Source organism: Pantherophis guttatus, chromosome 2 (genome assembly GCF_059756535.1).
Source record: "Pantherophis guttatus breed Tessera chromosome 2, ASM5975653v1, whole genome shotgun sequence".
Taxonomy (NCBI): Eukaryota; Metazoa; Chordata; class Lepidosauria; order Squamata; family Colubridae; genus Pantherophis; species Pantherophis guttatus.
In genome coordinates, this window is record NC_142064.1 from 190148979 (window position 1) to 190175865 (window position 26887).

Genomic DNA, 26887 nt, shown 5'->3' on the forward strand with positions numbered 1-26887 from the left:
ATTTCAGTGTGCTTTTGAATCATTGTTATTTGAAGCAAAGAAAAGGGTTAAGTTGGTTCATTCCTGAAGCTGCTTTTCTACAGGAAAGAATCTTGACTCATCTCAACTCTAAAATTTATATTTGCATACAACCTATAATTAACCTATCGGAAATGTTTTAGTCAGCGCTGAGTGGTTGGTGCGACTGAGAAATGTGGATTAGAGAACAGCGAGTTACGTCTCAGCTTTATTAAAGGAGTGAGTCGTATTTTTGTGATTGGAGCTGCACTTCTTTTTCCTTGGCCTACTAAAGATCATGACAGGGATATAATGATGTCATCAGAGAAAGCGGTGGGGAGAGTGTTCTTTTTTTTCCCCCTTGACTTTTGAAGGTTGGGTATTTAAGATAAAGAGATAAGCAGCACTGTAGTTTCCTGCATGTACTGTGGGAGCTGAAAAGGACTTGGGGATGTACTCTGGAGGCACAATTAATTAACAGGCAGTGGTATGCTCACTGCAGTGTAATATGTAAACAAAAAGATTTTATGTATATGCATCAACCCGCTCCACATCTTCAAATCTGTCTGCAGACCAGAATCTCTTTTCACCCCAATAAGATTTGCAAGGAAACTTCGTAATGGAAGAATAGGGAATGGCAGTAAGGATTTCCTGCATCCAGATTTGCTATTTTACCTTGCAGGTTCTAAGGGTGGTGGTTGTTCTTATCATTCATCCTTAGCATTCAGTTGCTCTATCTGCTTGTTTTCCACTATACTTCCAGGAAACCTTTTCAGTGCACAAGGCAATGGGAGGGGGGTCCAGCCAGCTTATCACAGAGCCTTAGGCTAAGAGAGGGGGGCTGTCACAAGGTCACAGAGAGGACTTCTGTCCTTGGGAAGACTTGAACTTGTCTCCGCTCACTTAATCCAGTAGTTTAACCACTGCATCATGCCAGTTCTCAGGCAGGGTCTAAGAGCCGGAGACCTCATTTCCTATTTCTGAATTTCTTGTGCTACTTGAAAAATAAAAGCTTTCTCTTAAAAACTGAATTGTCTTTGGCTTCTTAAAGTTTGGATGAGAGCAATGTACTCCAGACATATTTTAGAAATAAATGGACAACAGTAAAGAAAGACCTATTTTCTCCCTAAATATGTCATTAGGCGGCAAAAATATATTGCTTTATTTGGAAGTGGTATCCACTTTGAGTTATCCTTAGAACTCATAATTTGCAAACCAGCCAGAACTAAGGAAATAGGAATCACTTCTCTAGAAAATCAGAAAAAATCATAAATATGTTAGATTAAATAAGATTTCTGTCAATAAGCAAGTAAAACTATAATGTTTCTTCCTCTCTACTGTTGTGATGCCAAACATAGGATTTTTACTAAAATGAAATTTCTTTTTCCTTCCACATCTGGTATTGCAGTATGGAGGCTGCTATTCAGATGTGATAAACTGCATAAATCACTTTTCCTTTTTTAGAACCAATAGCCTTTGAAGTTTTTAGTTATTGACCACATTAAATCATATGCTTAAATTTGGCTATCTGAACAAGAATTAAAGAATTTTTTATCTCTGTGGAATAATGATTTGTAATCTTGTTTTAAAATGCAGCCTTACAGGCAATTATATTTATTTCATTAGCTTTCTTTGAAAATGTTTTCTAGATGTAAGTCTAGATGTTAGCCTTTACAACTATTTCTCCTCCTTTTTTGCAAAACTATTTTTGACAGGAAAAGGTTGTTCTGAATGCTCTACTAGTATTAAAGAAGAAACGTTGTTTTCTCAGAAATCAACCACATATGGTTTAGGGCAACACTGTGCTTATGCTTTATGCTAAAAGCATAGAGGATGTGAAGTATGCTGTTTCAGCCAAGGCGTGCAGCTCATGTTTTAACAGTACATCACAAGACCTTATCTCTTGAAGCTTTGCGAGGGCAAAAAAAGAGGACCTCCTCTTCACTGGCAAAGGATGGGTATACATACTATAAAAGGGTTTAGGGAACATAATCATATTTCTGTTTATACTTTGTGTCTGCATTACTTATAATATGTTGGCCATATGTGAGTGAGTACTGGAAGTGGAACCACATCACTCTTACTGTTGGATGTAGGGTGGGTTAGATTAGAGGTTTTTTTAGTGATTAAAAGCTATATGTATGAATGCATCGTTTGTTGGATCACAATTATCAGGATGTTGGAAAGGACAAAACTTAGAACTATTTATTTATTTAAAAAAAAGAGGGGGGGGAAGCGTACCATAAATTTCTTCCTGGCCATTTATTTCTGAACTTCAGCTAAAACAGCTAAAAACCATGCAATATGGCCTTTTTTAATCAAATCATTTTAAATCCCAAGAACATTTAGTTACTCTGTTAAAATACTCTTTGTAGCATCCCCTGTAGTTCTATTATTTTATTGGTAGATCTGCATAATTACCTTGCACATGAAGAATGTCAGAATTCCTCATTGGTGAGACCCATTCTCCACTTTGTTATTTAAGTGTTCTGATTTCAATGAGCTATTTCTGGTGTTTTTGTTAAATTGTGCTTACTGGCTTTTGAAGACTCTTGTTCTGATAACCATATGCAACATAGCTAAATTGTTCTTTTATAGTGTCATGAATGCTGTACATATTAATAAATATGGTACGATCTACTAAATACAATACATTTGAGTGCACTTTGGTTTGTTACAGGCAGAATGGCCATGGTTTAATTTTTGCAGATCTTTTGGGATTTTTTTTTTTAAAGTGTCATTTGCAGTTCAAACAATCTTTGTAGAAATGCCTGGTTAAATACATATTTAAGATAGATTCAATAATTTTCTCAAACTATCAGATCGCTTCAGTAGAATTTATACATTGAAGAACCCATGGTAAATTCATTGCATCATTGCCCTTGTTGAGGTATAGCAATAAAGCTGTGAGTTGGCCACCAGAACTAAGCCTCGATTTCATGCTTTTTTCTCCCTTCTCCAGTCTTTCTTTTCTGTATCCCAAAGAGCAGACAACGGGTTACTCAAATTACAGCGTATATTGAAACCAGAATTAGAAATGATGATTTAAAGTAGATTTCCAATTGTTTTTAAGAAGCTAACTATAGGCTGCTCAGTTATAAAGGGAAGGTGGTTTCTTCAAAGCAGAAAGAGAAGGAATGGATTGGAGCATTGCAGGAACACTTATGAAATTGGAGGGTGGTGGTGAGAGGGAATGTCCAAATATGAAGTTCAGTGCAACTCATCAGTCTGGTTTTTTGACAATTAAATTACTTCAGTGTAGACATGATGACCAAAATATGATGACCAATCAACGTTGCTTCTTCTTTAGACTCAGTCCCTATAAAAGGGACTCAACATACCAATAAGAGTGAGAGCCCTTATTTTCTCACTGCTTACATTTCATTTGCTAGCTTGGATCAGATCCATTTCATCCAATTTTTTTTTTGCCTTTCGTTTATGAGATTTTATCTTCATGCCAAATAGTAAATAGCAATATATTCTTTGCAATTTGAGAGAGTCTGATGAGAACATTGTTTATTTCTGTTTCAATTTCAACTCTTGGATGCAATATGCCATATTCTCTGGAACAGGAGAGATGTTTTTCATTGAAAATCAGTCTGCTATTGATTATAGTCTTCTGAGACACCCGGGTTAACCCTTTCTGTCTTGTTCAAATAAAGGCTTTATTACAAATCTGACGGTTCAGCGTCAGTTTTTCCCAGATGAAGAAGATGAGACTGGAGCTGCCAAGGCATTAATGCGTTTGCAGGACACATACAAACTGGATTCTGAAACAATATCAAAAGGAGAATTTCCAGGTGATGATTGAAATCTACATGATGTTTCTATGAAGCATATTGTTCTTTGAATTGGGTTCCTTGCTGAATATATATAAAAAAACCAGTGAATAAGTTACGAAACCATACATTTGTATGCTGTGCCTTATCCTGTGTCTATGTGGCTCTGTGCCAGTTTTCGTTTTGTTATTTCCAAAATTATGGTTAGCAATGGTTCACTAGATTTCAGAGAAGCATGCCGAGCATTATTGTAAGGGTGTAGAAATAGCTTTGAAATGTAGTGCTGTTGTCTAGATTGAGTTATATTTTAAACAAACACAGTCAGTCTCCATTCTTTTGGTTGAATTCTATACTAATGCAAAGCACTGTCAGAATGATTCTGCTTGAGATCAGTGTGTTGGTCTATAAAGTAGTTTAAGGTCACTATATATTTCAGGCAAAACAAAAATTATCAAATTATTTAGTTTTCTTAGTTTCACAGATTACTTATGTGATCTTTGGGCCTCACAAATATTTTTTAATAACAAGCTAAGTAACTTAACAGGCTTCTTGTGACTATAAATATTTTTGTGTAATATTTGGTTAATTCAGTCACATTTACTAATAAAATCCTCGGAAATTGGTCTCCATTAAAAACATTTGAATAACAAACTTCAGTAGAATAAACCATTAATAAAACCCAGTATTTGGCTCTTGACTCATGTTAACCTGGGATTCGTTCCAGTTTTTCACATGGATCAGTTCATTTGGCAACTAGACATGATGAACATCTGGAGTTAAAGGTATACTTCAATATATTCTATTGTCCCAGAATCTGGATGACTCTGTTGGGATAAATCAAATACACAATTGAGCAGGGATGTTGGGTAATAGAATACAACTAGACTGTTCTCAATGGTTTTTGTGTCAAAATTGAGGCTCCACAGAAGCCCGGCTATACTATGCATCTGCTTAATTCTGTGTTCCTTTTAACCACAGAAAACTTTTCCACTGGATGGGGAAGACAGCAAGTTTGAGTGAAAGTGTCTGAGACAGTTGACAGTTTTACATTTTGAAAAGGCAACTCCCCACCTCATCCTGGATTTTAAAGGGTATTGGGGAGGTGTGACAAGGGAGATTGTAGACTTGGAAAGAAATACTTTAGAATACTTGTTCTTTGATTCCAGCTCTCCTTCCATTTAACCAAAAAATATAGATATGGCTTTCCTTGAGGCTCAGGAAAAGAGAGTGGGACTTAATCTCTCAATTCCCTTCAGCTTCCAATTCCACTATTCATACCAATACCAATGAGCAATTAGGACTGAGGTTTTCCGCTTTTTGTTCTCAAGCTATTTTTAAATTTTAAGAAAAAATTGGCATCTTTCCACACTGAGGGAAAAACAGGGCTATTCCCACTCTCAATGTAGGTTTGGGTTTGGTTGTATTTTTCCCTTAGCAATTTAAAAATTCCTGGTGAGAGAAGAGGGAATGAACTCAAAGGTCATGTACTGAATTAAGTCTGTCATCTGATCCTGAATCTCCTGATACCTGGTAGGATTCTAGATTAAAGACAGGAAAGCAAGAAGATGAAGGAACATCAACAACCCAATTCTTGACGGGGTGGTACCCAGGAATGTAATTTTCAAAGCAGCAGGTGGACTGATTATTTGTATCTGGTTTGGAAGATTTGTGAATAGGCAGGAGAGAATTAGAAAAATTTATCCTTTTTCTGTGTATCTCTGGGACTTTTTTTAACCATGTCCACAAGAACAGCATTCATCTAAAAACAAAGGCATTAATAATATCGAATCAATTTTTTGCCTCACACGCCTTCATTGTGTAGAACTCTATCAGACAAAAAGCTTAGGCAGATGTACTTAATGTGTGCTTTACTCGTTTCAGGCACAAAGTACAGGTCTACCTTGACAGTGGATGACTGTTTTGGTATGGGGAAAACAGCTTACAATGATGGGGATTATTATCACACCGTGCTGTGGATGCAGCAAGCTCTAAAACAGCATGATAATGGTGAACAGACAACCATCAGTAAAGCTGACATCTTGGATTACCTCAGCTATGCTGTTTTTCAGCTCGGGGATTTACACAGAGCAATAGAGCTTACAAGACGGTTGGTCATCCTAGGTAAGAAACAGCAATAAGAATTTACGCCAATCCATAGCAGAAAAGAAAAGATGCTTTAAAAGGAATGTGGGCAGCCTGCTACCTTTGTTGGCATCTCCTAAAAGAAGCCTTACCTTTTCCTAGTCCCATAAACCAACTATGTGGTCCTGGAAGATAAGTGCTTGAAGTAAGGAGATGCCCAGAGGGTGGGAGAAGATTGTATTACTGAGTCTATGCCCCCTTATTGATCTTTAAATCAAACATTTGTTTTCTTGAGAGCACATGGCTCCATGCTTCTTTAAGGAAGCACCAACAAATCCAGCAGATATGTCCCCATTTCCTGCAAAGTACTTTTTTTGCCTCTGATCCAAATAGCTGCACATCCCAAGTGATGTATTTTTCCTCAGAGGCTTATGGAATTTTTGATCTGGGAAGCCTCTCTGGCCTGTCTAGAAAGGTTCCAGATGAAGTATTTCCATTGGTGCCCTAAAAGTATAAAAGTGGGGATTTATTTTATTTATTCATTTATTTTTAAATTCTGTGATCACCACAGTTTGGAAATAAGAATCCCTGTTACTTGACAGCATAGGATCCCTACACTGCTTCTCCTGTACTTTTGAAAGAAGACAGTGCTAAATTATCCTGAATTCTGCTGAGACAAAGTGAAACTAATGCTGACTTTTAGATCTTTTAATCCAGATTTCCAAATTCTCAGCAGACCATACCATCTCATTAATTTTTCTTCAGTGAGATTATTTGCTCTGTTTCCCTCTGTCTTAACTATAAAAATGATTTGATAATAACTTCCAGAAACCGTGGACATCTGCTACTACTCAGTGCTGTTATTTGCTTGGATTATAGTGAAGTTTATCTAAGGCAAAATGACAATCCAATCTATTTCTGTCAGGATTGTCTTGAAAGCTACAGTGGAATCTTGAATGTTTTTTTATTTTTAATGGGTAATTTTCCTTCTTATTCCTCCGAATATATTTTAAATATATAAGCGCTGTTCAGTGCTCTCTTTTCTATTAGATTGTTTATCCATTTTCTTTTTGCCAAAATCATTACCTTGCTGTAGAATGTTGACTTTTTTTCCCAATTTCGTGCCCTCATTCCTTTTGTTGCAATAAGAAGTTTGACAGTAATTCCCCAGGTGTAGTCTTGTATTAAATAAAATCAAAGGTTTCAAGTTACTATACAATAGTTTTTTGGTTTTTTTTGGTGTTTGACGTTTTATTCCAACATTTCTGCATACTTACATTCAATACACACACAGAGATGCACATGGTAACAAAAATACCCTGAACGTATTAGATTTTCAGCAATTAAAATAATTAATGTAATTCATCCCTTCAAACTTCATTGGTGCTAATCTTAATGACCTTGTCTGAAATCAAAAACTAAGTGATTAAGCCACTCAACGTCACCTATACAGTGAAGTAGACAGCATATAAATTCAATCAATCAATCAGTCAATCAAATAAGTAGGATTGAGTATGATTAGCACTTGATAGGGAGACAATTTGGGAATATCAGAACTGTATAAGTAGTCTTTGACTTACAACTGTAATGAAACCCAGAATTTCTGTCATAAGTCATGACAATTGTAAATCGAGGTACCCAGGCGACCAGACTCAATTTTACATCTTTTTTTGTGGTGATCATAAGGTGAATCCATGTATTCCTATGGATGGTGTTTTTTTGGTCTGGAAACCAGCTGAAAAGGTCAGAAAACAACCCTTTTAAATCAGTCATAACTGCACGAAAGCCTGTAAAGATGAGCCAAGTTGCACAGTGCCTGAAAAGCAATTATGTGGCCACAAGAGTGGATGTGTTCAGCTGTCAGAACTCCAGAACCAGGTCATAAGTAACTTTTCGAAGGTCTGTTGTAACTTGGAGCAGACATGAAGTGACCGGTTGTTAAGTGAGAACTACCTGTAGATTGGACTGGAAAGTTTGAATATTTTCTGAAAGAAACAACATCAAACCCTTCCATACTGTAACAGAGTATGAACATAGTTGTGAAGTCATCAGGAGCCTCAGGTTGGGGTGTATCTCTCAAGTTTGATGTTAATCTGTATAAGAATGATATTATGTTAAAATTGTATCGGAAAGAGCTGAATGTTGATGTAAGACTATTCCCTCTTAATTGCTGACCCAATTCAGTCCCCCCCCCACCCAAAAAATATCCAGAGTCTTTAGTTTTCAGGCCTTTCCACTATGAACCATTGCTTATTCACCCAAAATTGCTTGTTCTCCTATTGGCTAGGCTAGACTGCTGGACAATTTCAATAAAAAATGGACAAGCTTTTTTTTTTTAAAAAAAACCCTGTAATTGTGCTCTTTTTAATGTAGAGAAAAGCCATTTGTTGGTAAACATGGTATGTCATTTTTGAGACAATACATCACACTCTTCCTTTATTGCCTTTGCACATTTCAAGCCCAATAAAGATCCTATCTTTAATTCACAGAGAGCCTAATTGGAAATTGGGGAGGTTGGCTTCTGACCTGAATAATGTAACGGGGTGGCCTGCTGAAGACTTCAAAATCTTCTGTTGATTCTCTTATGATTCTTTCCAACCAAGACCCAGGTCATGAGAGAGCCGGCAGCAATATGCAGTACTTTGAGAAGCTGCTGGAGAGCGAAAAAGAAAGAACCCAAATCAATAAATCGTCAGTGAACCCCAGTGAGCCCAAAACATACCATGGCATTTATGAAAGGCCTCAGGACTACCTGCCAGAGCGTGAGACCTATGAAGCCCTTTGCAGAGGGGAAGGTGTGAAACTGGTAAGTAAAAAAGTGCCAAAGATTACTAGCTTAAATAGCAATAGCACTTATTTTTTTTTATTTTTTTATTTATTTTTATATGCCGCCCTTCTCCGGAGACTCAGGGCGGCTTACAATGCGTTAAGCAATAGCCTTCATACTTTTGTATATTTTATACAAAGTCAGCTTATTGCCCCCACAAACCGGGTCCTCATTTTACCCACCTTAGAAAAGATGGAAGGCTGAGTCGACCTTGAGCCTGGTGAGAATTGAACTCGCAGTAATTGCAGGCAGCTGGATGTTAAATGCTGCCTTAGTAGGAGGCATTAGCCTCCTACACCACTCAGGTTCATATACCACTTAGACTTATATACCACTTCACAGTGCTTTACAGCCCTCTCTAAGCGGTTTACAGAGTCAGCATATTGCCCCCAACAATCTGGGTCCTCATTTTACCCACCTCGGAAGGATGGAAGGCTGAGTCAACCTTGAGCCTGGTGAGATTTGAACTGTCAAACTGCAGTCAGCCGGCAGTCAGCAGAAGTAGCCTGCAGTACTGCACTCTAACCACTGCACCACCGTGGCTAAATTCTCATATTGTTAGTATTTCCTTTAAGACCACATTTTACAAGTAAGTTCATCTTTGCTTTTAACTTGCTAAAAGAGAGAAAAAGTCGATAAGTAACTTCACGTGGCAAGATAACTTAATTTTTACACCAAGAACCTATACCCTCCATTACAAAACAATGAGAACAAAAATACCATTTCAGAATTTGAAAAACAGTTGCCACTTCAGATGAATAATGAATAGTTCTTCCTTTGAATTGCATGTACTTGCTCATCTGTAATGTTCAAGCTTATTTTGCTGGGTAACAATGAGCTCAGAAAATGCTTAAAATTATGACAATATGTCATATTTCAACTTATCCTTGCTTACTGAATCATAGGGTTGTAAGGGGCAGAATAACAAAATAACAGAATTGGAAGGGACCTCGGAGGCCTTCTAGTTCAACTCCCTGCTCAGGCAGGAAACGCTATACCATTTCAGACAAATGGTTGCCCAATCTCTTCTTTAAAACTTCCAGTGTTGGAGCCCCCACAACTTCTGGAGGCAAATTGTTCCACTAATTGTTCTCACTGTCAGAAAATTAATCGTTCTGTCAGGAAACTGTCAGGACCTTGGAGGTCTTCTAATCCAGCCCCCTCAATTCTCAGACAAATGGTTGTCCAATCTTTACTTGAAAAACTCCAGTGATGGAAGATCCAGAACTCTGGAAGGCAAGCTCTTCCACTGCTTAATAGTTCTCACTGTCAGAAAATTCCTCCATTCCAGATTGGATCTTCCTCTGATGAGCTTCTAAATTGATGCCCTCTTTCCTGTGGGAGCCCTTCAGGTATTGGAAGACTGCTGTTGTGTCTCTGTCTCCACTCAGTCTTCTGTTTGTTAAGCTAAACATACCTAGTTCCTTTAGCCGTTCTTTATAGAATTTAGCCTCTCTGCCCTTTATCATGTTTCGTTGTTCTTCTCTGCACTCTTTCTCGGCATCTTTTTTGTATTGTGATGACCAATAATTCAAAATCTAAACTACTGTATTTATCTGGATATATTCCTAGACGCCTCGAAGACAGAAGAGGTTGTTTTGCAGATACCACAATGGAAATCAAAATCCTTGTTTAATTATAGCACCTTTTAAAGAAGAAGATGAATGGGACAGCCCACATATTGTCAGATATCATGAAGTCCTATCTGATGAAGAAATAGAGAAGATTAAAGAGTTGGCTAAACCAAAAGTAAGAGTTCATTTTATTCAGTGGCTGAAATTATATCAGCATTTCAGTTAATTAATATAAGCGAATAAAAAAGTGAAATTGAATGAACTGGGATTGGCTGTTTCCATACATATAACAATACATACGTAATGGTTTGTCCGATTTAACACGAAGATAAATTGCAGGAAATGAAAGCTTTTAACACTCCTGGAAAAGAAGAAAGCAGAATATCTGTCCAAGGTTTATTTTTAATTCTAAACCAGTATATTTACTGTGGTTGTTGAAGAAGAATGGTGGCTCACTTGCCCAATCTCTACCCATGCTGACTGGGAATGATGGAACATGTAATGAGCACATCTGGAGAAAGCTGATTTACCTTGATTATACTGATCAGAGTATTTCATCTTATCTAAAAACTATTTTAGAAAATATAGCAGGAACTGAGCCTAGGAACTTGGGTTTTTCTAGTAGGCTATGATTTTTCATGTGTTTTAAATAGTAGAAAGCTTCCTATTACTTGTACTTTGGTAATTATTTCCTTTACCTCCTCTAATTAATAATTAGAGTAAGTTAATGATCAGAAATTGTAAAAAAGTAATTATGTTAATTAATGAATGAGGTTAAGAAATGTAGCAGTTGAGTAAGGATTTTTTAAGAACATGGATTTATTTTAAATGTTTCTGAAGTCATAATTCTTGTTCATCCATTATTTCACCACATTTAATATTCTTCATGACTTTCATCTCTACAATGAAGAAATTTTTCTGATGATTTATCATTACTTTCTCTAGTTCTTGGACTGAACTGAAAGCATGATTATTTCATTTCAGTGCAGGATGTCTAAAAAGAACAAAGCTTTATATGAATATCTGCTTATTTGAAGGGCAGATTCTTTAGATGTTGATCTGATAGATAAATAAAAGTTGCTCTAATGTTTTGCTAATTACAATCTTGGACTAACATTAAATGAAGCTGTTTTATTGTATTTATACATGAAAATAATCAGATAAATTCATAATTTAGCAGTATTGCATCGGCTGTATTTCCCTTTGAAATACAGATGCATAGTTTTATGGGAGGTATCAGTTGCTACCCATTTTTAATCACTGATTCAAATACACACTAGGTTCCAGGATAGGCTAAAGTTGGGTAATATAGCAATTGATTAGCAATCAAAAGATATATTCATCCATATTGTGATGTTAAAAAGTTTGAAATAAGAATTTATTACTGTTGTAGACAACATATATTTAACCCTGAGTTGCCTATCAGATCTAAGAGTTTTTCAGATCAGTTCTTGGTGGTGGTATTAAGGTAAAATTTATGCCCAGGATTTGAACAAAAACAAGAAGGAACAAAACAGAAATTGTAACTTACATGAATAATTCATTCTTTTTTAACCTTAGCTTCAGCAATATTAATTTTTGTGGTTCCAATTCCAAACTGAAAAGAGGGGCGATAACTTGCTGTTCTTTAATGTGAATATTTCATTTTAATTTCTTGCTTTTTTTTAAAGACAATGACAAATGTAGCCACATTATTACATATATTAGAAATTCAGAATTACATCACTTCAAGCAATAGTTTAAAATGAGTTTCTGATCCTGATTTCTGGAGCAAGAGCTTATTACAACAGAATAGCACATGAGTCAAAAATCTGGCATTTCATTGTGCCAAAAGCTACATGTCAAGACATGATAATTAATAGGGATATTAAGAGACCAAAGAAATAATATGGAAAAAATGAATTAAGCATGAGAAGAAACATGCTGACAAAGAGAATAAGTGTTGTCTATTAGAATACATAGAACTCATATTAGTGAAGTGGCATTGTTTTAAATAAATATTTGTGTCACAATTAAGGTGCAGTTACACTGCCATGATTACAGGCATACTTGTGGTCATGTGGACCTGATTGGTTCAACCAAACTAAACTCTTAGCAAAGTCTTTCCTAATCATTCCCATTTCCTTTAGTAATCTGTCTCTGGGCTAGCCTCAGGCGGTAAGATGTTAAGACTTCAAGACTCTTAACTTTCTGCTCATTATATGCTGCTGTTTCTCAAGGATCTTAAGTAAAAATTAATCACTTCTTTATGATGCAGTCTGTTGTATGAATATATTAGAAACGTTAGGGAGTTCTGGCAAGGGACAAGCTCTCAGTGGGTTCTTTTCTTCCAGTGTATCGGTATCATTTTTGTGCTCAGAGATGCTATTTCATAGTGCCAGTTTCTTGGCATCTACACGTTCAAGAGATTTGTCAGCAATAAGCCACTTAGGGAGGGAGGAGATGCCAAGAGGACCCCTGAGAATCACCAAGGGGATTCTTACTTTTGTTAAGGATAAATTCAAGCCTGTCTCATAATATAATACCATTTCTCTTACAAATTCTGTAATAGTTCTTTGTTTGCCTTGATTACTGTATTTTTCGCTCCATAAGACACACTTCCCCCCCCCAAAAAAAAGTGGGTGGAAATGTCTGTACATCTTATGGAGCAAATATTGTGTCACAGACCTGTCTTTGTCATTTCCCGCCTCTTCTGTCTCTTTTCCGCAGTGCAGGAGTCAATAGGCAGAGCTGGCACATGAGAGGACACCTATCTGTGGTCCTCTCAGGCTCCGCCTCCTGCCCTCACTACACTGCTGCTCCATATTTGGCGCTTCATATTCACAGTGAGACGGCGCTCCATATTCATATTTTTTTTCTTGTCTTCCTCCTGTAAACCTAGGTGCGTCTTATAGTCAGGTGTGTCTTATAGTGCGAAAAATACAGTAGGTACCAGCTAATGAAAGATGTCATCATCAAAGTTCGACACAGCTTTGTTGATATTGTCTGAGTTTGGTTTTCCTCCTGCAGATGTTTCATTACAAGGTTAGGTATCATTATCAGTGCTGACACAAGAAGTGAGTGTTGTTGGCTCTTTATATAGAGCAGCTTGTTGTACTGGGCTTTGCCCATTTCTCCCTAAAATCTTCTGAATTCCATACTTTATGGCCTGCTTTCCAGTGTTGGAACAGTGCTTTTGCATTACTTTCACTGTTATTACTAACCCATATAGGGTTAAGTGTACTTAACTCTAGCAGGAAGAACAGATAGGAATCCTATAGCATATACCAGCACTTTACAGAATTACAAATTCTCACTTAATAACGCTAATTGGGACCACCAACGTATAATTATTATTATAAAATAATAATATGGGAAGCCAGCAGGAAGGTGGAAAATGGCAATCATGTGACTGTGTGGACACTGATGACCACATCTACAAGGATCAATTGTAAATTTCCTTGTTCAGCGGCATATTAATTTTGAATGGTTGCTAAACAAGCAGTCATTGACCAAGGACTGATATAAGTGAGTAACGTCTATAACCCCTCCTCGACCTACCAAAACAATCCTCTGGTATGAGCTTGAGCTGTGTGCCAAGGAAAAGCCAGCTTTTCCCATTTCTAAACCCCGAAGAGTCAAAACAATATTTAAAGTGATGAATTTATTTACCACTAATGTAATACCAGAATATAAAATAAACTTCAGCTGCAATACTGCACAAAATATTTCTTACAAGAATCTTATGGAATGCTTGGGAATAAAAATGCAAGTTGGCATGGTTTTTTAATATATTATTGAAGTTACTAAATCTTGCATATCTTTTGATACAGTTGGCAAGAGCTACAGTCCGGGACCCTAAAACAGGTGTGCTTACAGTAGCCAACTACCGGGTTTCCAAAAGGTAAATTGTGTAAGAATGAATTTCATCCTCTTTTTTTGTAAAATAATTTTAAAACATATTGATAATAAATTAAAACCTTGAAATGCACATCGTTCAAAACTTGACCAATAATTATGTAAAACCCTTTAATTGCGTACTTATGTAGAACGAAGAACTATTGAAATGTTTAGTATTTTTGCTGTTCTTACTATTTTCTACTATGATATAGATTTTATATACAGTATTATTATGTATCATTGTTTACAAAAAAAATTATAAAACCTACAATTTCAAGTTGCTATATGTTATTATGTAAACTATTGCTTAATGATTAAAAATTAAACATTGATTTTTGAAGAAGTGCTGTAAATGTTGACTCATCTGCAAAGTTGGGTGAAGATATGAAAGGAAGTAAGTCTGAATGCCTGCCTTTAAATTTCATGAGTTGAGACTTGTAAATTCCTGTACACAATCTCTTTTTTCTGCAAGTTCCTGGCTGGAGGAAGAGGACGATCTAGTTGTTGCCAAAGTAAATCATCGAATGGAGCTGATTACAGGATTAACTACCAAAACAGCTGAATTGTTGCAGGTAAGCATGTTACCATTTACCTCCTTTATGCAAGCCTCTGCCTTCTGTCTTGAAGCAGGATGGTATGAAATGTGTTGAATGTGTAATGCCCTGAATATTTTGAAACAAAAAACAGGCCCCCCCACCCCACATCCTACCCATCCTGCAAAAAGAGAGATATCATCTTCAAATTTTGATATAGATTTTTATAATTGAAAATTCTACAAACAGTAATGGCTGCCAATAACATTTAAAAGGAAGCTTCAACTATATGTGCAGCATCTCTGCCCATCATTGCCCCATTTTAAAAATCCAGTAGAGCTGCTTTTTAAAAATTAGAACAGCAAAAAAAGGTCTACTACACTTTCAAATCCCAATAGGTTCCCTTCAGTATTTATTATACATGACAGTGAAATCTCAGCTGCCGATTCCTTAGCTGGTGTTGATCTCCATTCTCATTGATTTATTCCCAGGAACCTAGGATGTCATAATCATCATTTCTGTATATTATTGCTTGCTCTCAGTGAGAGTCTTGTTGCCCTGGGAAAATGTCTTGTTGGTTGTGCCACTCGGTTTTGCCCACTTGCTCACTCTCTTGTTCACCAGTTTCACGGGTTTTGCCCTCAAAGCACTTTGTTGCTCCACTTATGTCAGTTGCAGTTTTGCACCTGTTGTGGTTACATATTAATATTATTATTATTGGATTTTTATTCCACCTTTTTTAAAATATGGTCAACTGAAGGTGGTGATCATTCCTAATATTCTTGCCTCCTATTTTCATTGCCACAGCAACCCTGTGAAGTGGTTGAACCAAGAGTGACTAGCCCAAAGCCACCCAGCTGCCTTTCGTGCCTTAGAGAGGCCTAGATGTCTCGTTCTCCTGGTTTCCAGGTGAACACCTAGTCTAAGGAATTAAATTAAGAATTAATGCAGTTTTTGACTGACAGAGCTTGACAAAGATCTGAGATTTTAGATTTCTGCACAACTAGAATTTCTATTGCAAAAAAGATGGTGATCAGCTCTCCTCCAATTATTATTTTTAACACAGCTTAAGAAAAAAATTGAAACAATTCAAGAATAAAAAAGCCAGTTTTTCTATAGAGAACTTTGTTACTTTTTCTATCTCATGTCTCATTCCTTGTGGACAATTCCCTGCCTTCTCAAAACTATTTTGTTTTCCTCAATTTATCTATGTTCAATTGTAAATTGATAAAAGCAATCCTCAGTGTGATAATTAAAGCACCAAACATATTAATATTGTATTGCATACATACATATATACATATACCACATGGAGAATTCCTTGCCCTGGGTAAGAACAGTTTTAGGAAATTTGACCAGTATGCGACTAATGCAACAAAGCCAATCTGACTTCACATTCACACTATTTTATCAAGATAAGATCTCTAAGCTATAATCTTCCTTGCAAATTAGTGTTGCCCACATCTCACCAGTTCAGAGAAACGTGCAGTGTACTGATACACATTCAGCATGTAACATTATATTGATGTTTAAAAGCAAAATGCGTTTTGGAAGTTTACCATATTTTATTTTGCTTAGAAGGTTTTGCTTTAATTTTGCTAATGTATTATCCTTTTGTACATTTTAGGTTGCTAATTATGGCATGGGAGGACAATATGAGCCACATTTTGACTTCTCGAGGGTAAGATTTCATACTTTAGGTACTTTTCCCAATTATTGCTAATGATATCTGATACCTTACGGGCTAAACTAGAGATAAGGGTAACGCCTATTTAGTTTCAACAGATTTTTTTTTTCTTTATACAAGCAAGAACAGAGTGGGATTGATATGGTTCCTGATTAGAGTATTGAGTTAAAGAAACTGTATTTGTCCCTTACTAGCACCCTGAGTTAAATTGCTCCATTTCCCAGAAAAGTATTAGCAAGAAAAAAAAGTTCATTGAAACAGGACATTGGGTGTGGGGTTAATCTTCCGTTTCCACTGTCATAACTGATTTATTCAACCTCCCTCTAAAGCTGCTGGTTTTAGTAAAGAAAAAGATTTTAGGGAATCCATGTCATCTTGTATTTGGCTCACAGGGTGACTATGAACAAGTACTAGTATTATATTCATGGAGACATTTTTTTCTTACAAAGTATGAAATGATGTTTGTTAGTCTTGGATTGCATTTAAGCATTTATATTTGGAAGAAACAAATGGAGAGCAAGGAAAGCACTGTGTGCACTTCTGTATTTTTTCTACATTACTTTCTCTCAATTAGAAAAATTAGGATTTCCTTCCATAAAGTACTTTCGATTATAAGACAAATGGTAAGTGATTAGTCCAAGATTGGGTGTAATGTCAAAGAACTCCACCATCCCTCCCCCCAAAAGATATGCCCACCCCCACCCCTTTCCTGGCAAATGTACGTTATCTGTCTCATGGCAGGCAATTTTTCTAGTTTTCTCAAATTTATATGAACATAAAATGACAATCGTTATTTTTAAAGAAGATAATTGTGTTAAGGATGTGATTAGTAGGCAGCTGTACTGTGTCTGAGGTTTAGGCAGAGAACTTTAAGATACAAGCCCATCTTTTCCTGGAAAAACTCCCTCATGATTTGGAGAATAATAATATCAAGAAACAATGCTGTGGCTTTTCTTCCAATGGTATATTTTCAACCATCTACATGTTAGCCAATAAAGTCAAATGGGGATAGGAAACACTTGGTAAGATTAGATCACATTTCTATTTCAGCTGTCTCTAGAAGAAGTTAATTAAGAGGTAACCATCTGTCCATCTAATATATTGTTCAGGTTCCAACTGAGAGGTATCTTTGAAATCATAGTCATGTTATTTCTCAGTGGTTCTGTAATAGAGGTTGAAGATTGTTGAGGTGGTTCCAATTTTTACATGGTCAACAATTACAATTTAGCATTCCCTGCAAACTATGCCCATCTCTGAACATCCAAAGAGGCGTGTGTGTAGGTTCTAGATACACAGAATTGAAGTGAGTCTCCAACTGATTCATTTTATGGCACCTTTCTTGATATCTCTTTCCAATTTATGATAAATTGTTGATGAATACTGAGTATGATTTTCAAGCCATCTGAATTATCTACTTAATAAACATTTAATTAGCTTATCAATCAGGATATCTTTAAATATTTTGGTGAAATGCTTTGCTAAAGTCAAGATTATTTTTGCTGCATTCCACAAACTATTATTATGGAAACAACTTAATTAAAAAAATAGTCTCACAATACTTTTAACTTCTTAGAGTAGCACTATTTTTTGACTTTGTTTTTCTTCCCTTCCTTCCCTTTGTGTATATTAGGGCCTTGGGATCATGTCTTACTATATAAAGACATGATAAAACAAGCTATTATCTGATTGCATCTGTGTCAGGACAAATCTGTTATATCAAATCAGTGGATACTTAAAGCTTCTTCGCTAAAACTGATCTGTGTAAGGGAGGCAATGAAACAATCAACAAGATATTCATTCTTGGATGATATGTCATGCTTGGAATTTAGTTGTCAGCAGCCAAATTTGAGGAAAGTTAGCAGCTGGATTTCTTAGGGATTTGGACTGGTCCTCCAGGCTCTGTATATAGCACAGGTTATAACTTGAATCCGTTTGCTGTTGTTTTATGATAATTCAAGTTTCCAAAGCAGTTGTATAACTGTTTATTGATTGACTGGTTGAAATTGATTAGCTGTCCTATTCTGGTCAACTCTGGGCAGCATACAAAACTAAAAAACATAAAAATAACGAGAAACATTAAGTCAACTGGCAGCTCAGACTAAAATACTCTTAACAAAATCCAGAAAAGAAAACTGGGTTCATTAAACAATGACAGACATCAGCTTCAGGCCCGGAACTAGAGGCAAGTTTTCAAAGCTTTCCAGAATCCCAGGAGACAGGGTGCCATCCTTATATCAGAGGAGATGCTGTTCCAGAGGAACCCACAATAGAGAGAGCATACTTGCTCAGTCTTACAAGATGGTAACATTTAATGGAGAGGACCTGAAGCACACCACTCCGTTGGAATGCATTGGCTGAACAGAAACAATTGGAGATAAATTGTCTCACAGGTATCTAAGCCCATATAGAGCTTTATAGATAATAAACAGCAGCTTGAATTGCAGTTGGTAGCCAACTGGCAATCAATGCAACTTTGTTCCTGAAAACTGAGCTTAAACCAGAGAATCTCACATCAACATATCTACTAGGCAGAACTTCTAAGAGCCCTCAATGAGTTGCAGATGACCAGAGCTATCCCATATATCTCTTTCCCTGGGATTGTGGCTGGTGCCAAACCTGAAACCCAGATGGTCATATTTCCAAGAGAAGGATCTCCTCCTCTAGCCCCACCCAGATTATGCATGCCAGGTTGTTCTCTCATCCACAATTAAACTGTGGATGCGGGCAGATTTATTACACACTAACCTGCCATTCACAGGCAGTCATAGCTTTGCTTATTTGATCATAGATTCTCCTACGCTTATAAAAAATTATTTTGGTACTGATCAAATCATTCTGAAGACCAGTTTTCATTTTTTAAAGAGCTGTTATGCTGTTTTTAACATGTTATATTTATAAATTTAAATGGTTTTTTAAAAAATCTATCCTATTAGCTCCCCTCCGTCCTACTATTGTAACATGATCTCAAAGTTTCAGGTGTAATAACCAGATCAGAAAGTTTGGGGATTCCTGTGGCATTAATGTGCCATGATATCACACATTTATTGATCCTAACTGTATTTTTCAGGAACAATTCCTCGTTGTAGTCCCAGAAAAAACAGCATTCGCTTAGCTGAAAGCATTGCCACTTTTGTCATCCATTGTAGCATAATATCAATAAAGGCCTGAAAGAACCTTGCTTTTAAGAGAAAAATGTTCATTGCTCTTATATCTGTCCCCCTCCCCCCCAAGTACAAAGATAAGGAGAGTTGCTCTATGGCTAGTTGGGATTTAGTAACACAGCATGTTCCTGTCAGACTTTTTCCGTTCTTGGCTGCTGGTCATGAATGGGAAATGGCACTTTTGATTTCTATTAGCTGAAAAGTGCCCTTTACTTTTCACTTTTTATAGTGCACAGAATGATCATTCAGCCACAGGTTTACCAAATATACTAATCCAATAGTGGAAAAAAAGAACCTACTAGCATATCTGATGTATTACAACTCTTGTCATTCACAGAGGGTTCACAGAGAACTCATTGTGCTAAACCAAAATGTGTTTTGTTTATTTTTGGCTAAGCATATTGTGTGAAGCCACCCATGGTGGTTTGTAACTTTGACATACACTACAGTCTCAGCATATAATCTCAGTTGTGACTTATTCAGAAAGCCATGGTTTAATAAACTATGAGGGTGAAGGTTCGTTCTCCGAGCTTGTGGGCAACCATGATGTGAAAGTGTTAAATATTGCAGCTTTTTCTATCAGGATCTCAGATTTTTAGGAAATTTCTTAGAAAATGACTAATAAATCAGAGAACAAACCTTCACGTCTCATCCTATACCCGAGCAACAGATATTCGCCACTATTGTAAATAAACTATGGTCTAGCACAGAGTGTGGACTAAAACAACTGTTCGTTTGCATACATGTTTTTTGAATATGTTGAATTAATATGCTATTGCATCTGAGACTTTGACTTAAACCTGCAACCCTGGTCATATACACCTGAGAAAAAGTCCCTGGAACAATTGGGTGCGCCTTCCTTCTATTAAGATTTGTAGGCAACCTCCACATCCTGTTTCCAAAGCAACAAACCTGCAATCAATTTGGAAGTTGGGTTAAAGTTGTTGTTTGTTTCAGCGACCCTTTGACTTCACACTCAAAACGGAAGGAAATAGGCTAGCAACATTTCTTAACTATGTAAGTATCTTTGTATTCTTGTCCCCGTGCTTGAAATTTGCAGTTTACTTTTATTTAATTTTGTAGAAAGAGGAACCTGATGTTTTCAAGCATTTAGGGACTGGGAACCGTTTGGCCACTTTTTTGAACTATGTAAGTATAAAGTCTTGGAAAAGTAGAGTAAGACTTGTTTTTTTCATGCTACCATCTTAAATGGAATTAGTTGCATGATTTTTTTTAGAGATTGTTGACCCAGTGTTAAATGAAGTCATAGTATTTGTGGAGATTTAGTTTTCCACCTTCTTCTTCATGTATACTATGAAGTTTGGCTTAATTGTGCAAAGGAAATTAGTGACTAAAATACATTTTTAACAGTGGAGCTTTTGTGAGAACTGATTTGGGAACCCATTCGATCATTTTTATTTGTGCAGCCACAGAATTTGTTCTCATTTTACTTCCCATGACTTGAAAATGTTAAATATTGCAGTTATTTCAATCAGGATCTCAGTTTTTAAAGAAATTTCCTAGAAAACGACTAATAAAAGTCATTAATTTATTCCAGATATGTGCCTGCAGTGCAGTTATTATTACTGTTACTAGTTCATTAGAATATCACTTTTAATCTGCAGTCTAGCAATTATGGAGCATTCATTAAACCTAGTGGGCATTCATTCAGACTTAGACTTCTAAAATCATTGATCCAGAGAAAGAATTGCTGATATCTTTCTGCTTGCTGTTGCCAACCTCCAGCTCTAGTCATATTTTGCCGTTTTAACTGGAAGATACATGTGCTTAAAGATAACAATGATAAGGCAATTCAGTAGAATCTCCAAAGTAGCTTGGAACCAGAAAGATTAGGGTATTTCACGTTCAGTTACCATCTCAGTGTTTCAGTTTCTTCCTAAAATTTGTTAAATTCCACGTCCTCTATGATGATTGCATCTCTTTAGAGGTGCCTTATTGTCCCTAAATTAAAACATGGTAGTTGGAATCCAAATATATGTTCCATCAGTTGAACAAAATTTACAGAATGGGATATGATTGCCCTTCTGTTTCTGCTGCAGCTGCCTGTATCACTTTGAGGTTAATACTAGTGCTAGAAACAGAGTTAGTTACATTATGTAGATCTACAAGTTGAGGAGGAAGTTGCTACTCTACACAATTTAGATTCAGAACTATTACACAAAAATAGTAACTCCTCATCTTAGTTTAAAGTAAAGGCACTATGTAAGATACAAATGCTTGAGTTCTGTGGCATCTGTGGCTAAACCAAAATAAAGCTGTGTTAGTTTCATTGCAGTGTTTCAAATTCATAAATAGATTGCTCAGAGAAGCACAGAATTAAGCAGTATTGTTAGAGCTAAGGCAATTTTTCAATTTACTAAGCAAATGCATTGACCAGAAGACCGTAGTCTTTATTCTCTGATTAGTAATGTAATCTCTCCAAAATCAGGAAGAGATGAAGGCTGCAGTCTTCAAGCCATATACAGGTAATCCTCTAGTTACGACAGTTCACTTAGCAACCGTTCGAAGTTACAACAACACCCTCCCAAATACTTAAAACACAATCCTGAAGTTACGAATGTTGCAGCACCACTGCAACAAATGATGGCAGAGGTACTGCAATATTTGCCCCTGCCTATTCCCCCCCGCCGCCGGATCTCCACAGGCACTGGGCTTGTGGAAACTCACCTTGTGACAATCTAGCGAGTCGTCGGTTCCTTCACCTGCTTTGGTGCATTCACAAGAGAACAGAGGCCTAAAGTAGTCCTAGATCATGCAAGATCAATAGCGCAAGGTCTCACGCTACTGATTTCGCATGATCTCATACTGCAGTACTTTAGGCCTCTTTTCTCTGCGAATCAAGGCTTGCACGAGATCTGCAGCAAAAGGCTTTGCAAACAGAGAGGCCTTCCCTCTGTCTGGAATGGTGCAAAAAGCATTTGTAAATTGATGGGAGGCTTGAAGCAACCCGATTTTGTTGCCCCAAAGTCTTGTCGGCTTGCAAATGTTTTTTGGGCTGAGACTGCAATCTGGCAAAGAAACCAAGGCAGAGAGGCTAGAGAGGGGACAGTTTATAGATCTTCACAAGGTAAGTGACAGCAGCAAGATGGGGAGGAGCAATTGTGGGGACCCCAGGGGAGGGAGCATGTAATATCTCAGTGGCTCCAGGCAGGCCTTGAGTGGTCTGAAGCAGGTGGCCTGTTCCATTACTAGCCCACCCACCCCCCATGGCCTTCCCCGCCCTGAGATACCTCATGTGCACTTAACGACCTGCACATTTGATTAGTGAACGCGTGGGTGAAAGCAGGGAGTGATCACATTCATTTTATGTGATTCACTCCAACGTATCCTCAAGTTACGAATGTAATTGGCAGGTTCCATTACATTTATAACTTGAGTTCTACCTGTATTAAGAACAGATAGGTTTGTGCTATTAGTCCCAATTGTGATCAAACACAGTAACTGTTTTTATACCAAATAAAAGTAAGTTTATTTCTCTATTATATTTTTTAAAATAACTATTTTTAATGCTTATGTTGGGTTTTTTATTCCTAAAAATCTGCGTCCATGGGCTTTTTCTCTCTCCCTGTTAAAAGATGTCATGGATGCGCCTTCAAAACTTTGAATGTGGCTCCAGAACCTCTCGAGAGGTTGCTGCATACATTTCTAATGTGACAGAAGGGGAAATTTATTATGAAATATATGAGGAGTACAGTAATCATATTATCTGTACAATTTACATTTGGGTGTAAATTAAATCAAATTTCGGTTTTATCCTGGCTCCATCCACTTAGGATGTGGCCTTCATCCTGCAAAAGGATGCAAACTGTTGCTGGATAAGGGGAAAAAAAGAGTTGATGTGGACTCAGTGGAAGATCTTACGGATGTCCCATTTTCTTTCTCAGATGAGTGATGTTGAAGCAGGAGGTGCAACAGTTTTCCCAGATTTTGGAGCTGCAATTTGGCCCAAAAAGGTAACAATTGTGCTTTTCTGTAACAAATGCTTTCCCACTAGAAAGGTGATAATTAAGTTTGGAGTCTATTGATCTACAGAATTTCTACTTAGTTAGTCATTCAGGATGACAAGATTGTTGAAATGGGAAAATTGTGGTTGCTTTCCATAAGTGAGAACATTCCAGTGGGACAGCATCAGTCATTAAATTTTAGGCTGATCCTTACTCAGACAGGCTTCCTCTGTATTGAACAGAATTTTAAATCTGTCTTTTCCGGAAAGAGTTTTACAACATGTATTTAAGGAGCATTATATCCTTTTGTTTAATTAAAGGGCTCCATATAATTTTACTTTCTAATAACAAAATAGGATTTCTTCTCTTTGCTGTATGCCAACTCTAACCCCTCAGTCCTCAAGCAGATTAGAAGTTTACGAATCAAATTAATTAATATTTGCAATGGGTCTTCCATAATATTCCACAGCTTAATGCAATAAGTGAATCCAGCCAATTTGGCATATTTTTCATTAAAAAATTAAGGGGATCCATCTCTGTCACACTGAAATAAATGTAACCTGCATCCAAGAAATACTTGTGTTTGCTATAAATGCATTTCTCTTCAGTGAAGAACAGTACTGTTTCCCAAGTCCCAGTTCATATGGGTATTAATATTATGTTGGTTTAAAGGCCTAATTAATCTTTCTCCAAAGAAAGCCTGTTTTTAATTTTGCAATTGTCAGCATCAAGTTTTGGCATAATTTTTGAAACGGAGAGCTTTTTGTCTTAACTCTGTTGCTAAAATAATTTAGAATAACCAATAATTTGGTTATTAATTTGTAGTTAATAGATTTAATACATGAACAGTAATTTGCATTATTCCTACCGTATATTTTTGCAGCTTTAAAATGTATTTACAAATTAACTGCAATTTTGTTTCTAATTAATAAAAGAATCTGCAAAATCTGTGTCAAATAATATTTTTCTTATGGTTGGTTATGTATTTCTTCATTTCTAGAGAGCATGAATTAGTATCATGTTAGTTGTAACACCCCCTTAGACTTTGGTCTAGGTGCTTTTGGATCAGTCACTCTCTTAGCCCTGGGAGGGATATAATGGCAAACCACTTCTGAAAAGGATGTCAAGACAACTGCAGAGACTTCTCTAGACAGTCACCAGGAGTTAAGGCTATCTTGAAAGCACACATTTCCTTTTTTTCCACTTTCCTCCTACATTCAAAGACATTAAAAGTGGAAATGGGAAATATTGTAGATAAATTCCAACATATTAAAGATAACAACTAGGTCTCAATATATCCTATGGACTCTCTATTCTTATAGCAGTCTTAAATTAGATGAAAATGCACTCAACACTGAATTTATTTAAAGGAGTAAAGTTTGTTGTTGTTTTCAGGGGACTGCAGTTTTCTGGTATAACCTCTTCCGAAGTGGAGAAGGTGATTATCGAACGAGGCATGCAGCATGCCCAGTGTTAGTAGGCTGTAAATGGGGTAAGTAAAAATGATATCTGTTTTGGGAAGCAAGATTTAAGGTTTGTCAAACAGCTAAGGAACACTGGATTATTTTTGGTATAGGATTTTTGTCTTGCTATGACACATTCTTGGACAATGTACTCCCACATTAAGATTCCTTTGCTATTAGCTTATGTCTACAACTTTGATGTTCACTTATAGGATAAGAAAAATAGAAAATGCTATCTGCTATAATACTGACAAGATGTGAGTACTAGCTAGGAAGAACGTAGCATTTCAATGAAATTTTAAGCAGCAGAACATTTGAACATTCAGAGTTCCATGTAGTTGTCTTTAGCATCAGTCAGATATCATTTAACAAGGAATACTCCCCATATGAGCACTCCTGTTAATTCCCACCATCATTGACGTTTCTCAGATGGCATTGGCTCTCAGTGGGCATATTGTATTCAGTGCAACCATTGTCAGGAAGAAAACCTTTATGCATGCCGTAGGGCCATAAAGTGCCTATCAGGGAGCAATCATCGTAAAGTAATGGTGGCGAGGGGAGAGGGATGCCAGGAAGGTTTGTATATAATCATGCCAGAATGAACTAAGGGTGATTCTAAAACACAAGTTTTATAGGAGCATCATGATCCATCTCCCTTTCTGCTCATGGGATGTTATATTAGATATTAAACACTCTCATTTGCATCAGCTGTAGGGGAGTTTTCCTCAAGTTGAGTGTTCTCCAGATGTGCAATCGCTGAGAATTCTGGAAATTCACACATCTGTAGTTATCAAAGTCGGTGAAAACTGTTCTTTAGCCACATGTAGCCCATTGACACTCCTTTGGAAACCTTCCTTACCATTCATAAATTGAGTGGGACTAAAAGAAATCATTTTTCCTTCTGCATTTTGGGAGCTGGAGAAAATGGACAAGATAAGTCAAATAAAGCTCTTTGCTACAAATCACTTGTGCACAACTCCTCAAGGATTCAACATGAAGAGGTAGATAGGTGGTATATAAAGCTATCTTCCAAGGCTTCACACCCACAAGTTCATATGAATATAATGGCCAAAAATTAGATATCCAATTATATGCATCTTCATTCAAAAACTAGATTTAGAGCAGACTGAAATACTATTATCAATGTTATATGTGAATTGTATGTCGTCAAATAAAATTCTATTCTCTAAAATGTGATGCAGGAAAGTTACAGGTAGTTCTGCTTTTATTACTATATTGATTGCATTTATCATTTTTTTTAACAGTATCAAACAAATGGTTTCATGAGAGAGGAAATGAATTTTTAAGACCATGTGGTACAACAGAAGTGGACTGAACCATCCCAACCATATTTTCTTCCTCTGCTGTCAGCCTTCTGTGTTGTTCAGTTCATTTCTAAGAAATGACTTCTACTATGAAAATGAGAGCATTATTTATTGAAGAACGGCAGCATCTTACAGGAAAACAAGACAGCTCTTTGGATAGTTGGTGCTATGTGCTTATATGTGGACACTGTCATTTCTCTTCTCCTTTCAGTTTCTGCAACATCCAGCAACGTGATACATTACACATTGGTCATAGAACATTTTTTTCAAAATGTATATTTTGAAAATGTTACTGTATTTTCTAGGAAGTACAACTTCCATTAAACCTTTTTAAAAAGAAGCCACGTGTGTCATGTGTGCTTAATCTGTGACAAGTGTTGAGATTTTTTTTCATTTGATCATTCCCACGTCACTAGCTCTTCAGCGGGGAAGAGGAAGCCAAAGGTGACTTAGGCTTCATAATAGCTACAGATATCATTTGCTGCAGAATTGGGAAGAAGAAATCTCATGTAGGTGAAGAACCTGAAAATCGTGGCTTCAGATGAATGTGCACAGCAACATGTCAGCAGGCTTCAAATCATGCTTTGGGAAATATATCGAATATCGCAAATATGT

General features: G+C 36.7%; 1 protein-coding gene across 6 annotated transcripts in view; it reads left to right on the plus strand.

The window, feature by feature from the left end:
• Nucleotides 1-26612, plus strand: part of P4HA2 (prolyl 4-hydroxylase subunit alpha 2) — a 53601-nt gene extending 26989 nt beyond the window's left edge. For 3 of the 6 annotated variants that reach the window (XM_087883650.1, XM_034404499.3, XM_087883651.1), the window contains 11 exons: nucleotides 3660-3797; nucleotides 5658-5897; nucleotides 8462-8664; nucleotides 10258-10434; nucleotides 14072-14142; nucleotides 14611-14710; nucleotides 16299-16352; nucleotides 20477-20536; nucleotides 23425-23493; nucleotides 24880-24976; nucleotides 26213-26612. In XM_087883650.1, the coding sequence (XP_087739776.1) occupies nucleotides 3660-3797; nucleotides 5658-5897; nucleotides 8462-8664; nucleotides 10258-10434; nucleotides 14072-14142; nucleotides 14611-14710; nucleotides 16299-16352; nucleotides 20477-20536; nucleotides 23425-23493; nucleotides 24880-24976; nucleotides 26213-26283 (1280 nt within the window). In that variant the 3' untranslated portion in view covers nucleotides 26284-26612. Of the gene's footprint in view, nucleotides 1-3659; nucleotides 3798-5657; nucleotides 5898-8461; nucleotides 8665-10257; nucleotides 10435-14071; nucleotides 14143-14610; nucleotides 14711-16298; nucleotides 16353-20476; nucleotides 20537-20602; nucleotides 20669-23424; nucleotides 23494-24879; nucleotides 24977-26212 lie in introns of all 6 variants that reach the window. The other 3 variants (XM_034404478.3, XM_034404470.3, XM_034404485.3) reach the window with 1 other exon arrangement.
• The last annotated feature ends 275 nt before the right edge of the window (nucleotides 26613-26887 follow it).